General features: G+C 37.1%; 4 protein-coding genes across 5 annotated transcripts; 2 read left to right on the forward strand and 2 right to left on the reverse strand.

Moving 5' to 3' along the window:
- Positions 1-137: 137 nt before the first annotated feature.
- tspan13a (tetraspanin 13a) lies at positions 138-2787 on the reverse strand. Its single transcript, XM_056757160.1, has 6 exons — positions 2652-2787; positions 2275-2442; positions 1967-2047; positions 1768-1881; positions 1329-1439; positions 138-1112 (listed from the first exon to the last, which is right to left on the reverse strand). The coding sequence occupies exons 1-6, from the start codon at positions 2712-2714 to the stop codon at positions 1038-1040; spliced, it is 612 nt and encodes a 203-aa protein (XP_056613138.1). The 5' UTR covers positions 2715-2787; the 3' UTR covers positions 138-1037.
- Positions 2788-3587: 800 nt separating this feature from the next.
- On the forward strand, positions 3588-8676 carry ankmy2a (ankyrin repeat and MYND domain containing 2a). Of its 2 annotated transcripts, none has more exons than XM_056757733.1 (11): positions 3588-3987; positions 4384-4448; positions 4681-4819; positions 4944-5042; positions 5187-5347; positions 5500-5565; positions 5761-5909; positions 6149-6284; positions 6388-6516; positions 7806-7935; positions 8034-8676. In XM_056757733.1, exons 1-11 carry the CDS (start codon positions 3921-3923, stop codon positions 8159-8161), a joined length of 1269 nt encoding a protein of 422 aa, XP_056613711.1. In that variant the 5' UTR covers positions 3588-3920; the 3' UTR covers positions 8162-8676. The 2 variants fall into 2 exon arrangements, with proteins under 2 accessions (XP_056613711.1, XP_056613712.1); XM_056757734.1 differs by having other exon boundaries at positions 3589-3987; positions 8037-8676.
- Positions 8677-8764: 88 nt separating this feature from the next.
- LOC130429273 (leucine-rich repeat-containing protein 72) lies at positions 8765-10918 on the reverse strand. Its single transcript, XM_056757736.1, has 9 exons — positions 10892-10918; positions 10758-10810; positions 10610-10679; positions 10328-10409; positions 10116-10229; positions 9421-9510; positions 9208-9345; positions 9097-9121; positions 8765-9027 (listed from the first exon to the last, which is right to left on the reverse strand). The coding sequence occupies exons 1-9, from the start codon at positions 10901-10903 to the stop codon at positions 8868-8870; spliced, it is 744 nt and encodes a 247-aa protein (XP_056613714.1). The 5' UTR covers positions 10904-10918; the 3' UTR covers positions 8765-8867.
- A 905-nt stretch (positions 10919-11823) lies between these two features.
- On the forward strand, positions 11824-14248 carry sostdc1a (sclerostin domain containing 1a). Its single transcript, XM_056757325.1, has 2 exons — positions 11824-12106; positions 13200-14248. The coding sequence occupies exons 1-2, from the start codon at positions 11908-11910 to the stop codon at positions 13598-13600; spliced, it is 600 nt and encodes a 199-aa protein (XP_056613303.1). The 5' UTR covers positions 11824-11907; the 3' UTR covers positions 13601-14248.
- The last annotated feature ends 130 nt before the right edge of the window (positions 14249-14378 follow it).

The following is a 14378-nucleotide window of genomic DNA, read 5'->3' on the forward strand; positions in this document are numbered from 1 at the left end:
CATTCCGTTATTCTGAACATTTAAATATTTAGATTCAGGTTCTATCACAAATATCATAGAAGCCCCTGCTTTAATTCATATTTACCATATGTATTTGTATTCACATAAAGTATAATAAATAGTTATAAACGATAATAACAGGTCTCCTAAATTTATTTGAGAAACAAATGTGTACATGACAGGCAAACAAAACAACTGCAGGATAAACTGTAAAGCAGACGCAAAAGTAACGAATGCCAGAAGTTCTTGCACAGGCTCTGATTATTTTCCCATTATTTTATTCTGTCGTTTTGAGGCAGGCAAATGGTTCCATTAAAGTGTGTAATATCAGATATCTACTAAAGATAATCTACACAAAGTAATCAATGATTGAAACCAAAAATATTTTTTTAAAGAGTGCAAATGAACAGGTTGGAACGTTTTGCAGTCATCTAGCCAGCAGAGGGCAGCACAGGAAAAATTAGGAATTCCTTGATAAACCAGCTGAGCAACACCTGGGTGGGGTGTGTGGAAGACAAATAAATGACGTAGTAGGTCCTGCTCATATCCTGGTCCAATAGCGTGATGTGGAACTGGGTTGGGTGTAGGTTGCAGTGAGAAAGCTTAATAAACATTTGACACTAGCTAGTTGAAAACATGCCAGAACATTTTTAAAACACCCACAGAATAACAATGGGACATGTTCCTGATAACTACAAATATGATTGATGATCAACTATAAAAAATGAGGTCTCAGATCAAGTATCAGTGTCAAGTTGAAGTATTTTCACATTATATCTTCAACTCAAATTAACTCACAGTTATTCATTCAAGGCTAATTATATTTTTATCAAAGTTCAATTCTGATAAACATCCTTGCATATGCAGTAGTAATAAATATTTAACATAAAGTCAACAAAGTAGCAGAAGCATGATTCATGATCTGCGTTCAGTAAATGTGTTTAAAGATGAATGAAACATTGAATTTGTTGTACAGCAAGTGGTTTGTTTGAAAAAAAAATAATGATCTTATTATGAAAATCATTTGCTATAGTGTTTTAAATGAAAGCACCAGGATTTTGTCGAGCATCTTTCTGATTCCTGTATCTGTGGGCTAGCCAGACACCAAAAATCTGAAACATGAAAAGTAAAAAAAAAACAATTTTATAACAATTCTGTCAATGTTTCATATAATGGCCTTAAACGTTTGGAAACATCGTTGCCCTCGATTATACAACACAAAAATATGACATGCACCAAATATAAAATACGTTGACTTGCATCAGGAAAAAAATGTTTTGAGAAATAAAGGATGTCAAATGCACTAAAAGAGCAGTGACAGTGCTCACCTCTGTAAAACTAAAAAACAGACTGATTCCTCCAACGAAACGCAAAGCGTCGTCTGCATACGCCTGGATTTTCATTGAACACGGTTCACATGTAAGTTTCTTGAAACAGGCCTGAGGAGATCAGATATAAAACAGAACGATCTTTATGACCTCAGCGACATACATTTTATGATTTTATTTGTTCAAGAGGTTTGAATGATCTTTTTTTCATAAATCCTGATTTCCCCCATTTATTTTACAATATTAGAATCATGAAACCAAAAATAATTACAAACTGTACAGTTCTCTCACTACACAAACCGTTTAGCTTTACCTTGATGTTCAGGTTAGACTATTCGTTGTAGTGTTGTGCGAAGTGTCTTTCTACTATCATTTTAGGATAAATGCAACCTATGTTTTCCTTTAGTTATTGATAGAACAGTAGAATTACAGTTCTTACCGCTTCACACGTTCCATTAAAGTTAACTTGCTCAAAGTCACAGCAGTCCAACGATTTCTCCACATCCCTCTGCATTGATTCAGACTTATTCCATCCTATCTCCAAGAGAAGGTTCTGCAGAACAAAGCATGTCAATCTAAACCCATAATTTGAAGAGTGAGGAAACTGGAAGCACAAAGCAATACAAGATTATAATTACCTGTTGTTCTTTACTGATTGCCAAGCAGGCACACGAAACCGAGAACTGCACAATGAATACTATGAAAAGTATGAGCATGTACTGAAGAGCTGTTAAGGTCCATAATTTGTTCCCAAACCTTTTGATCATAGAAACGTTTTTTGGGGTAATTTCAGACAATATGACTGAATATTTAAGTGTTTCTCCACGGAAAATGTATTTCAAACATTACAACCTGAACGGTCTATAAGAGGATTAATGTGTTTGCAGATGCAATATAGACAAAACCGATACATTTTTAGAAGGAAGTGGGTCATTCTTAAGGATACAAAGAACAAAAGAACTTGATGATGCTTTACAGCTCCACATAAACCCACGATGGCCACAAGGAAGAGAAATAATCCAACTGCGATGACAGCAGCCATCACTCTGAAGCTGGAGACCAGTCCGAACCATTTGCCCCATGCTGCCACCCCAACCATTAGAAGACTCACCATCTGAGCAAAAAATTTATTTTATTTTATTTTAATTGTATTTATTAAGTATTTGATGATTTTCAGAACAAAACTTAACATCAAAAATAATTAAGTTGATACTTTAATTCAATATGTATTTGAGTCCTAATGTGAATATGAAAAAGTACACTATATAAAAGCAATAAATATATCACAAATAAATAAATAAATAAATAATACTGAAGACTTACCACATAAATGATGTTCAGCACACAGAGGGCATTTTTGGAACAAACATACCCACCACACGCCATGCTGAAATGTTTAGGGAACAATCAAAGCATAGTCCGTTTATGTCTGTGTTTATGTAAGACTGCTTCAGGACAAGGAAAAGGAAGGTAAATGTTGGCTAAGATTTGGTCATGTGCATGTGACGCTATTGGTCCGTTGTGCAACTGTATGCAAATAGGCAAAGTCTTGACTGCACAGTTATGCTCTTATATTAACACTTAATGTTACAGCAGTGTCAACTTTAGTCATTTTTGTGTTATATATTGCAATTATTATTATGAATTAATTAATTTTATAAATGTGTCGGGTCATTTGGAAATTGTAGCACTGCAATCTGGGTATAATACGCTTGATTTAATCCTAAATCTACAAACAATAAATGTGATGTATTAAACACCCACACAGTATTAAAAAGAACCCTTTGACATACACACGCTAACACAGTGTTGGGTCAGTTACTCTGAAAAGTAATGAATTACTAGTTACTAATTACATATTCAATAGTTGAATGAGATTACTGTACAAATCTCTCTCTCCAAAAATTATTTAATTACTTATTACTTTCTATATCCTACATCAACCTTGATAAGAATTAACATGAAACGGCTTATTTAAATCATTAAAATAAATAACTAAATAAATTAGTCTTATTAACTGACCAAATATATACAAATGTGCGAAGGATACATTCAAGCATACATTTTAAATTAGATTTATAATTTTGATGCCGTTTCCACTATTGAATAAATTACACAGCATTTTCTTCAAAATCATTAGAAGTAATCCCTTACTTTAATTTTTCAAGGGTAAAGTTATTGAATTACAGTAACTAGTTACACCCAGCACTGCGCGAACGTGTCTTTTATTTTGAAATATATTTTGATGACCCGAACGAAACTTCGACTTCACAAGACTGATATAAATTACCACTAAACAGGCGTACACCCAAAATTTGTTAATGTGTGAAACATTTATGGATTCAAAACGCATTTTTTGAACGCAGTTGTTATTTAGAAAGAATGTAATGGATTATTAACGCAATTGTATATGGATTTATTACAGTCACGGACACTAATCTAAAACGATGACCCCCTGCTTTTTGTGGTAGTTGGTTCAGTCCACTTGTGCTGTCAGCAGTCACTCAGTGAATCAATCATAGCGGAGCAGGGCTGTAAATATTAAAAAGGGGAAAATCGTATATATTGTATGTTAACATTAAACGCCTCGTAATGTCTGCTCCAAAAAAGGGAGATTTATCCGACACAGAAAGAGAGCTGCTTCTGGTTATTGCTGCAGGTAATAATAGCATGATGCTAACAGGCTAACTGCATGATTAACAGATTAACACGGCGATCGGTTCGCGAGTCTAATGATAAATAAACACAATTAAAGTATGTTTCCTGATAGATACACATTGTAAGTTTATAAAAATAGGTACTACTACTAATTTGGTTGGATACGTATGCAGAATATCAACTTTCTATTCTGTATATATCTAGTTTACTGTTTATGACAGTTCATATGTTTTATAATCAGGGTTAATTCTCGTGAACTTTATTAAAATGAAATTATATTTCTTATTTGTTTACAGGATGATCTAATAAATGATCTGTACAAAATGTGAGTATTAATGATGGAAAGATTGTTATAATTCTCTCTATTTAAAACACTGGTATTGTTTCATTGCTGCAGGTAATGTGCAGGAAGCCTCCAGGTTGATAGGATCCAAAGATGTAAGAGTCAACTGTCTAGATGAGGTAAGAAAATCTAGTACATGTGGACATGAATTGGATTATAAAGGCTTAAGGCAGTGTCTGTGAGTGGTGGTACTTAGTTAGGTTAGGTTTGTAGATCTACAAGTGGCCTGTCAAAATCAGATGGTAGAGAGACACTTGTGTGCTTCCAAAGCAGCTGCCATCTTTCTATCTACTGTTTGTGAAAATATGTTTGTATTAACAAGTAAAGCGATTCTTCACATTTCCTTTTCAGAATGGCATGACCCCTCTCATGCACGCTGCATATAAGGGCAAAGCAGGTATGTGCAAACTGCTGCTGCAGCACGGAGCAGACGTCAACTGCAACGAGCATGAACACGGCTACACCGCACTCATGTTTGCCGGGCTATCAGGTCTGAATCAACACATTCAAAACGTTTTTGTGTCCTTATGGTTTTTGAGTAAACATTATAGAGTAAGAACACTAAAACAATAACGAAATGAACCAGGTACACTTAAAATGTTGTTTTATTGTAGGTAAGACAGACATCACCTGGATGATGTTAGATGCTGGAGCTGAGACGGATGTGGTTAACTCAGTTGGCAGGACAGCCGCACAAATGGCTGCTTTTGTTGGTATGTGAATACAGAGGAGCACATCATGGATTCTTATATTAATGAAATTTATACTAAAGTTAGTATTTCTGGTTTCAAAGAGGGGAAGTTTTAAGTTCTTAAATGCTTAAAAATTTACTGGAAAAATGGCTGATTTTATTTCAGGGCAGCATGACTGCGTGACTGTCATCAATAACTTCTTCTCACGTGCGAGTCTGGACTACTACACCAAAGCTCAGGGATTGGAAAAGAATCCAAAACTCCCCCCCAAATTCGCTGGACCATTACACAAAATTATCATGAGTACCAACCTCAACCCTGTAAAGGTACTTTTAGACTGAAAATCACCCAGTGGTCATTCGAACCCGGTCTGTAATGGAAAAACCGTGTAAACCTCGCCGAACTGGGCCTTTAATATGGAAAAAAAACAATGTTTTTGTACTGTATTGCTTCAACCTTTATATTTGTTTGGCTGCAGATTGTAATGCTAGTCAAAGAAAACCCTCTGCTGATGGATGTGGAGGCGCTGGAGAAGTGTCGCAAGGTGGGTTTGCTTTTGCTTAGAGAACATTTAGAGGTTTTACATGAACTTTTGTGCTCTTCCAACTGAGCTACAGGAAAGGGAGTGTTTGTTTAGACAGCAAAGTTCTTTGAATTTAAGCACACGCGGATTATGTATAATTAAATAGAAACCCTATCGCCATTTGAGTTAATAAGACCTTTTTTTTGTCCTTTCTAGATTTTGGAGCTGATCTGTGAGAAATGTGTCAAACAGCAAGATATGAATGAGGTGTTGGCCATGAAGATGCACTACCTCAGCTGTGTGCTACAGAAATGCAGCTCTTTTCTTAAAGACCGTCAAGACAAACTAGATGGCCTCATAAAGAGGTAGAGACATGCAACCAATGCCATAATAATGCAAGAATGCCACTTTTTATGTTTATTATTGTTACAATATATTATTTATTAAAGTTTATTAAAGAAATAAAATAAAAATTGTTTTAATGATTTTTTTATGACATATTTATATAACTGATTTATGCATGTGCCTAAAGATCAAATTGTTTTTAAACTTTCACCCGAAATGAACATTTCCAAAATGTTTTTTTTTCTGAATTTTTTCTCAGTCTTCTGAAAGGGCGAGACAGTGATGGATTCCCTCTATTCCAGGAGAAGTTCATTCGGGAATGCATCCGAAAATTTCCATACTGTGATGCCACATTATTGCAGCAGATGGTGCGGAGTATCTCGCCTGTAGAGATTGTGAGTAAACTATACAATGAGCCCAGATTGCTTATTGGGAAGACACTCGGAGCGTAATTAAATAGGTTGTGTGAAAGTCTCACCATCAATGCTCTTCCTACAGGGAAATGACCCCACGGCTCTGTCAGTGCTCACCCAGGCTATCACGGGGCAGGTGGGTTTTATGGATGCAGACTTCTGCACCACCTGTGGGGAGAAGGGAGCAGAGAAGAGATGCTCCATCTGCAAAATGGTAAATAATACTACATACAGTATGTCAGGGCTAGTCAACTGGCGGCCCGCGGGCCAATTGCGGCCCGTCAATCATCTTTATCTGGCCCTCCTTAACATTTCAAATAAGTGGAGAGACTTTAAGAACGGTGTGCTTTAAATGCACGTCCCCCTGAGACACCACATCTTTAAGTCCAAAACGCTGCTACATTCAATAAGAACGTAATTCCCATGGCTCATAATGATATACGTCTTATAAAGCGATTTGATCGGTCAGTCCAAACAACTTTATAATCGGCAATGCATTGCACAGCCACAGGCAATCTGTTTGTGCAAACGCGTTTTGTGCCCTTCAAAGTAGGCTAACTGTAGGAAGGGTACAGCACGTGAACGGTTTTCTCAGATATTACTTCATTCATTATGTATAACAGATATGTTTACAAAAAACAGCTGTTCATCTCCCCCAGAACTCGCACTATACAAAGGATCTGCCCTATAAGTGCGTGGGGCACATGAATGTTATGTGATTGGAATTCACCTGATGATGTGATACTAGCGTTCAGCTTCTTGCAGAGATTAATTGACTCGCTTTACAAGACGCTAACGTATTTGCATTTTTTACTTTTATTGATTTAACTTTAATTAATTCAAGCAAAAATCTTCATAAATATCTTCTTGAAAAAACAATGTGAGCCACATCTTGGATGTACTGGAGGACTGTGGGTGAGTAAATTAGTAGACATTTTTTTGGGTAAAGTAACTCATTAAGAAATATAAAATACAATTAAAAAGACAACATCCCTTTTAATTTAATATCATGAAAAAGCACAAATACTGGATGCAATATTTGTGTGCATTTTTTAATGTATGGCCCATAAGTAACAGCAACAAAAACAGAATAAAAAGAACAAAACGCAATAAATAACAGAAATACAAAATAGGGATATGGTAAAAAACTGGCCCGCATCCTATTTATACTTTTTTTAATCTGGCCCTCAAAGAAAAGTAGTTGAGGACCACTGCAGTATGTTAAATGTATTTGTGTTTAATGGAACATACTTATTAAGTGTATTTAATACATGCATTACATTTACATTTAGACATTTGGCAGACGCTTTTATCCAAAGCGACTTACATTGCTTTATCTTATACATTTTACATAGGTATTTGCAATCCCCTGGGATCAAACCCACAACCTTGCGTTGTTAACGCAATGCTCTTACCACTGAGCTACAGGAAAGCTTTAATTCAAAGCCATCATCATCTAGCTCTTAAAAGGATAATAAATGAAGCATCTTTGTTTATGTTCAGGTCATTTACTGTGACCAGGCTTGTCAGAAGCTACAATGGTTCACCCATAAGAAGATCTGTAAGACGTTACAGGAACAAAGAGAGAAACATGAAGCTGACTCCGCCTTGCGACAACAGAAACAAGCCACAGGTTCCCATATCAAATTTAAATTGTTAAAAATATTTTCTGTCATTAAAACAGTTGAGGGGTTACATGTCTGACACGAGGTCTATATTTCTATTCCAAAGCAGAGGAGAAGCAGACTTTGGAGGAAACTATGGAAGAGCTCTCCTTCAGTCAGAATGAGACCACCAGCCAGTCAGATAACCAGACTGAGGAAGTTACCTCGGATACAGTCTCCCTTAATGCAGCCTAAGTCATAAAGAATTTAACCTGTAGACACGGTTTCAACCACTGTCATAATTATCAAAGACCCATCCAAGCCGAAAGAGAGTACATCCATGATGTAGGCCAGAGGTACTGAGAACCTTCGTGGTTCTTGCAGAAGATGTGATCCCGGGATACACCACCCAAAGCTTTGGCACACAAATGCACACAGGATGAAGGGTCCATAAGCGACAAAGCGATTTGTTTTATTTAGTCTTTTACAATTATGTTGAAAACATTTGTATTTATTTATGTGAAAGTTGTTTATGTTGCGAATGGATTTAGTGTCGAGTCTTATGTGGGATGTGTGTCATTGCTGCAGGACATCTAAGCCTATGCCTTAAAAATCAGTCTGCCGTTATGGCAAGGGACAAATATATTAGCAACAACCTGTGTTGGAAATTGTTTCTGGTCTTAATAAAGCTGTTGTAAACTCACTTAGATGAGACATTCGATATTTTGTAAGTGACACACAAAGGTAATAAAGTAAATGACCACCCTTAAGCTATGGACTGGTCGATAACCTGTTTCCAATGAACTCAAGCCAGATTTCTTAAAACTGTTTGAATGAACATAACATAAAGTCACTCAATAGTGTTGAAAATGTTTATTGATGTTTAAAGTACTGCATGGAAGGCATCTGGTGTTTTTCAAGTGTTGGCCCTGCCAAATGAGCGGTTACACAATAGTGTGATTCATCTGGTTTTGACAGTTCGTATGTCGATTGCAGGTTTGCTCTTCACTGGGTTCCACTGAGCCATGCCGGTTCCACTCCAGTTCATAACCCTGACCTGTACGATGGAGTTTTGTGTTGGTCTGATTGCTGATGGTCTTTCTGTTCCATTATAAAGGGAACTAAAGAAAACAAACCCAAAGTTAGACAAAAATATTTACTCAAAATCTGTAGATCCATGCAGCACTTACTTTGTACATCTTGTGCCGTGTTGACCTGTAACAAGACCAAATCATACTTTTTTTTCATAATGCTTCAAATGCTGGAATTGAAGTGCTAAAGTTGCTAAAGAACCGAGTTACTTGGTGGGTTTTTGTTGATTTCTTTTCTTCCTGCAGGGGGCGGTAGTGCTCTTCTGCCAAAGGCAATGGAATCCAACACCCTCTGCCGTTCTGTGTTAAATGTCTTAAATGCCTGCCTTCTCTCCCCAGGCTTCACCTCTGCAAATAATACATTCAGTTTTAAACAAATTGTGTAAATGTTAACCAATAAATGATAGCTAAAAATAGATCAACCTTTTCTGTCCAACAGCTGCAGAGATGTTAAATGATGAAGCACATACAGACGATATTGAGGATCTTGTGTGAAGGGGTTCAGATATAGAGCTGAAAAAGATTGTTTTGTCTGCAATGTGTGTTTTATTTGATTGTCACAATAATCTCAGATTATCTCTTTATGATTTTGTGTTTGAATCTGTTTTATAAAAGGAATCAAAGGCATAATATATTAGACAAATATTTAATTTTACGTGAGGCAATTGTCGTATTGTTTTGAAAGCAGTTACATTAAAGTCACCATGAAACGGAAGCTGCGATTGACTTATTTTCCGTATCGTGACGCGCATCCGGGTGAAACGGATTCTGAAATTAGAAAAAGGGGCGGGGCTTTATTTTGCCGTTCCCCTTTTTATTGGTCTGCTGTAGTGCTAAATATGCCTGGCCATTGGACAGTCAGTATAGTCCTACCTCTTTTTTATTGCTGACGTCATGAGGTGAAGAGTTGACGTTGAGAGGAGGAGAGGACCTTAATTTTGATTAAACACTACAAGCGCAAGTGATTAAAACACATGGTGTGCACGTATGAATCAGTTATCATTATCCTACAACACGAAGAATTTTCCTGTTTGATTGCATGGTGACTTTAAAGATAATGTTAATTTGGATCTGTGTATAGATTTCTGTCAGATTAAATAATCAATTTCTGTACTCACAAAGAGTATAGAGGTCCTGCATGTTTCTCAGCTCTGCTACAGTCTCGTCCAGACATTTGATCTGATTATTGTGCAGCAGCAGCACACGAAGACAAGACAGGTGTCTCAGTGCTCCTGAAAATCAAAAAACATGCAGAATAAATGACTACAACATATGTTTGGGGATTGTGTCTGTATATGACAGAGACGTCATTTTTAGAGGACAGGCTTACCTGATATAGAGCTAATATGATTGTTCGGCAGGCAAAGTTCAGTCAGGCAACAGTTAAATGAAGTTCTGCAGATTTCTCTGATCTGAAAAGTCAGACCTATTATTATATGCATGTATGCATAAAGTGTGAAAGCTGTAGCTGTTAATTATTCACTCAAATAGGTAAATAATACATTATAATGATGTTAGGCAAAATGTTTTTAATATATTAATAAAAGGTCATATTTATTTTGTTTTTGCATCAGTTTGATTATTTCATTTATAAGCCTAGGCAAAAAGTAACCTTGTTCTCGTTGAGGCACACACATCGCAGCATTGAGAACTTTGATAAATCAGGGACAAAACAGAGCCTTCTAAAATGAGAAAATATTTTTTTTACATAAAATTGTGTATAAACGTACTAACAAAGCACATTATTATATTTTTTCCACCTTCTGGCGATATGAAGTCGGCTCTCATCGTCACGCTTCATCTCAAACTTCTGCTGTTGGTATAAATAAATATATTATTATTATTATTATGCAAAATAAACAACGTTTGAAACGCAAACTCTGATCAACTTTACGTCAGATAACATGCACCGGTTGCTAAGATACGCTTCGCTCTTGTTTGATTGACAGTTTATTTGATCGCATAAATCGCAACCTGACAACGGTGAAAAGTTTTGATTTTCTTGCCTCCTCTTGTCCAGTAGGGGGCAGACATTTCCCCAAAAAGTTTTAGCAGAGGTTTGCTGTTATTAATGCATGTGGCCTGCATTCGTTTTAAATCCCCGAGACGCAGATGAGCAAAGTCGAATAGATCATTCAAATAAAATCACTTTGGTGATGGATAGCTGCGATCAATCTGTTTAAGTGCCATATAGCTAGGCTACCTATAGACTACTGCTTTTAATTAATCTCATCAATCAATCAGTCAATCAATAAGAATAGCAGTCTATACATTTCCCCAAAATGAATAAATTATTCGCTTTTCTCAATGCAATAAACTAAGTTTCTTGTAAATCTTGACACAAATGTTCACTTCAGTAAAATGTTTCTATTGATTGAAAATGACAGAAAAGCAACCCACAGTTCCTAAAAAAGGTTGATCATAAACTTGCATTCACATTTATTTTTGTGTGGGCCAACTTTTTCAAACTACTTTTAACTGTTATCAATGTAATGCACTATAAAAAATCATATTCAACTTTTATAATAAAAATATTTTAATATAAACATACGATGTTTAAATTATTATTTGATTTAATTACCATTGTCCAGTATTATTCATTATAATTTTGTTAATTAATTTTAACTTATAAATGATCTCATAATAGTTTCTCTGTTAAATAGAAGCTTTAAGAGGGGCTAGTCATTCATTTCACTACAGATGTTGGTGCAGGGGGGCTAGGTTTAGGGGAGTATCTGGGCTTGTTTTAAAATTCCGCTCACCTGAGTCGTTGCCAAAGCTGGAGGCGGGAGCGCATCCTATATATAACCCAAGACGTGATAGTGACTGAGGTAGTCATTCAGACACGAGGCGCATCTCTTTTCACTTGCTTCTGTGCGCTTGGACCTGGCTGTGGGTTACTATATCACCATGCATTTCAACGCACCCGAATCGTGCAACTTTATGTTCCTATTTTGCTTTTTATTAAGGAGTGGTCTGACTTTGAAGAATGATGCTACGGAGATGTTTTACTCTCACGTGGTCAGTCCCGTTGAGGATGCTCAGAGCAACGCGTCTCTGAATCGAGCGCGCACCGGCGGCAGAGGCTTCACGGCGCACGAGAGAGGCGGTGAGTTCATGCGCGTCATTTCATAACGATTACATTTTGCAGCAACTCTAATTTCCATGCGTTTTATATACACAGTGTTTCAAATGTTTGGTTAGTTAGTGTCCAATAAAATGTTTTTATTGATTGAAAATGACGGAAAAGCATCTACAACTTTCAGTTCCTCAAAAAAGGTTGATCATAAGCTTGCATTCACATTTAGTTTTATGCACTGTGTGTGCCAACTTTTTCCAAACTACTTTAACTGTTATCAATGTAATGCACAAAAAAAATCATATTTTATCATAAAAACATCAAATCATCTTTTTGCAGTTGCTTGTATATGCATAGGAGCAAAAAGTGTAACTTGGGATAAAAGGACGCCATAATAGCTATTTTCGGAAATTACATGGATTACACACTCTCTTGGCTCACAATCCCACCGAGGAGCAGATATAAAAGGGTTGAGGTGCACAATGCCTCTGAGGGAATCCTGTCAGATTGGGAGAGTGGAGGTGCAGTTAAGTAATTCCGGAAGCCTCCAGTAGGAGCCCTGTTTGTTTTGAACTGCTGTAACTTGAAGTGGGGAGGAAGAAAATGGCCCTCCAGGCATCCGCTCCCCATTCATCACGTCCTGTCATGGGAAGGGGGGCATATTGTAAGTGAGTTGCGTTAATGCTCGTTGAATGGGTTTTGGCTTGGGTTACACTGACAAGAGACGTAGCCTCAAGAAAGAAAAATACTGACATCATAGCCAGCAGCACCAGATAATTCCAACAACAAGAGGCTCTGAGTCGTCATTCATCTTTACACTAAACCATTTCCTCTCAGTTCAGAGAAGGGCAGGAGTAGGGGGGTCCTGAAATAAAGCAAAGTATTTTATACAAGAGGTCTCAGTCTTTTTTTGTCTTGGACACCCCCACTGCATTTTTCCAATTCATAAGCACTCAACCAGAAATATGTTCCTTTTGAACGCAAAACAAAATCATGACATTGATTGATGAATTGACTATAAGCATATTTTTCGTTCCTTCCAAATTGGGTAGTTGTATCAGGCTATGCGAAATTTGATTAAAACAAGATTATTTAAAAGCATTTTTGTTTGTTTGTTTTACAGAACGAGTCCCAGTCGGCTGCAGGGAGCTGCGTTCAACAAAGTACATCTCAGACGGCCAGTGCACCAGCATAAACCCAGTTAAGGAGCTTGTGTGCACGGGTCAATGTCTTCCTGCACAGATGCTGCCCAACTGGATCGGTGGATACGGCAGAAAGTTCTGGAACCGCAGAAACAGTCAGGACTGGCGCTGCGTGAACGACAAAACCAGGACCCAGCGGATTCAGCTCCAGTGTCAGGACGGGACCGCCAGAACCTACAAGATCACAGTGGTGACCTCTTGCAAATGCAAAAGATACTCACGGCAGCACAACGAATCGGGAAACAAGTCTGAGGGATATACTCAGATGAACCCCCAGATGAAGAACCCTAAAGCCAAAGGAGGTATCAGAATAGCAAGCTAGATAGAGTATTTGATTTTGCTTAAACTATTAGACTGAGAGGGAGAACATGTGAAGTCAGGTCACAGGAGCAAATGGGGGCATTAAGAGGCTCTTTAAGTTGCATATTTAGCATTGAAGTTTCTTTGTGCAGCTTTTGAGAGCAAGTGCACGGCTCCACGTTCACCATGAAACTAGAAGCCCACTGCAGACATTGGTAAACGAGAAGGCTAATTCTCATCTCCGACATCACATCATCGTGCAGCCCATAACCGACCCTGTGCCAAAGTCCCTATCAATGTCAAAGAGACTGCCAGCAGTGACCATCGCATGTACAACATGCAGGGCTGTGATTTTAAGTGTCATCGCTGTCTAATGTGTGATATGCATTTTAATTCACTCGCTATGATGTATATATGCCAGTGACAATAACAGCTTTCTCAACTCTGAGAAAGATGCAAAGCTAAATGAAATATTGTACCAACATGCTTGTGTAATTACTTGTTACTTGTGCGTTCGAAATGTTATATTTTGATGATAAGTTGATGTAATATATTCTGTCATGACTCTGACTTTGAATTGCTTGTTTTCAGTACGTGCAAGCACGCATACAGACAATGTATTGCACTATAGAGACAATGTTTATTGGCTGTTATGGTGTAAAAGCAATAAATGGAAAACACTAAAAAATGTCTCAGTATAGCCTAATTATTACCATCTGGATTAAATAATGAACTTTTGGCTACATGCATTTACAAATTATTAATGAATGTAATAGTTTTACAGGCTATTTGTAACATAG

Source organism: Triplophysa dalaica, chromosome 9 (assembly GCF_015846415.1).
Source record: "Triplophysa dalaica isolate WHDGS20190420 chromosome 9, ASM1584641v1, whole genome shotgun sequence".
NCBI classification, from domain to species: domain Eukaryota; kingdom Metazoa; phylum Chordata; class Actinopteri; order Cypriniformes; family Nemacheilidae; genus Triplophysa; species Triplophysa dalaica.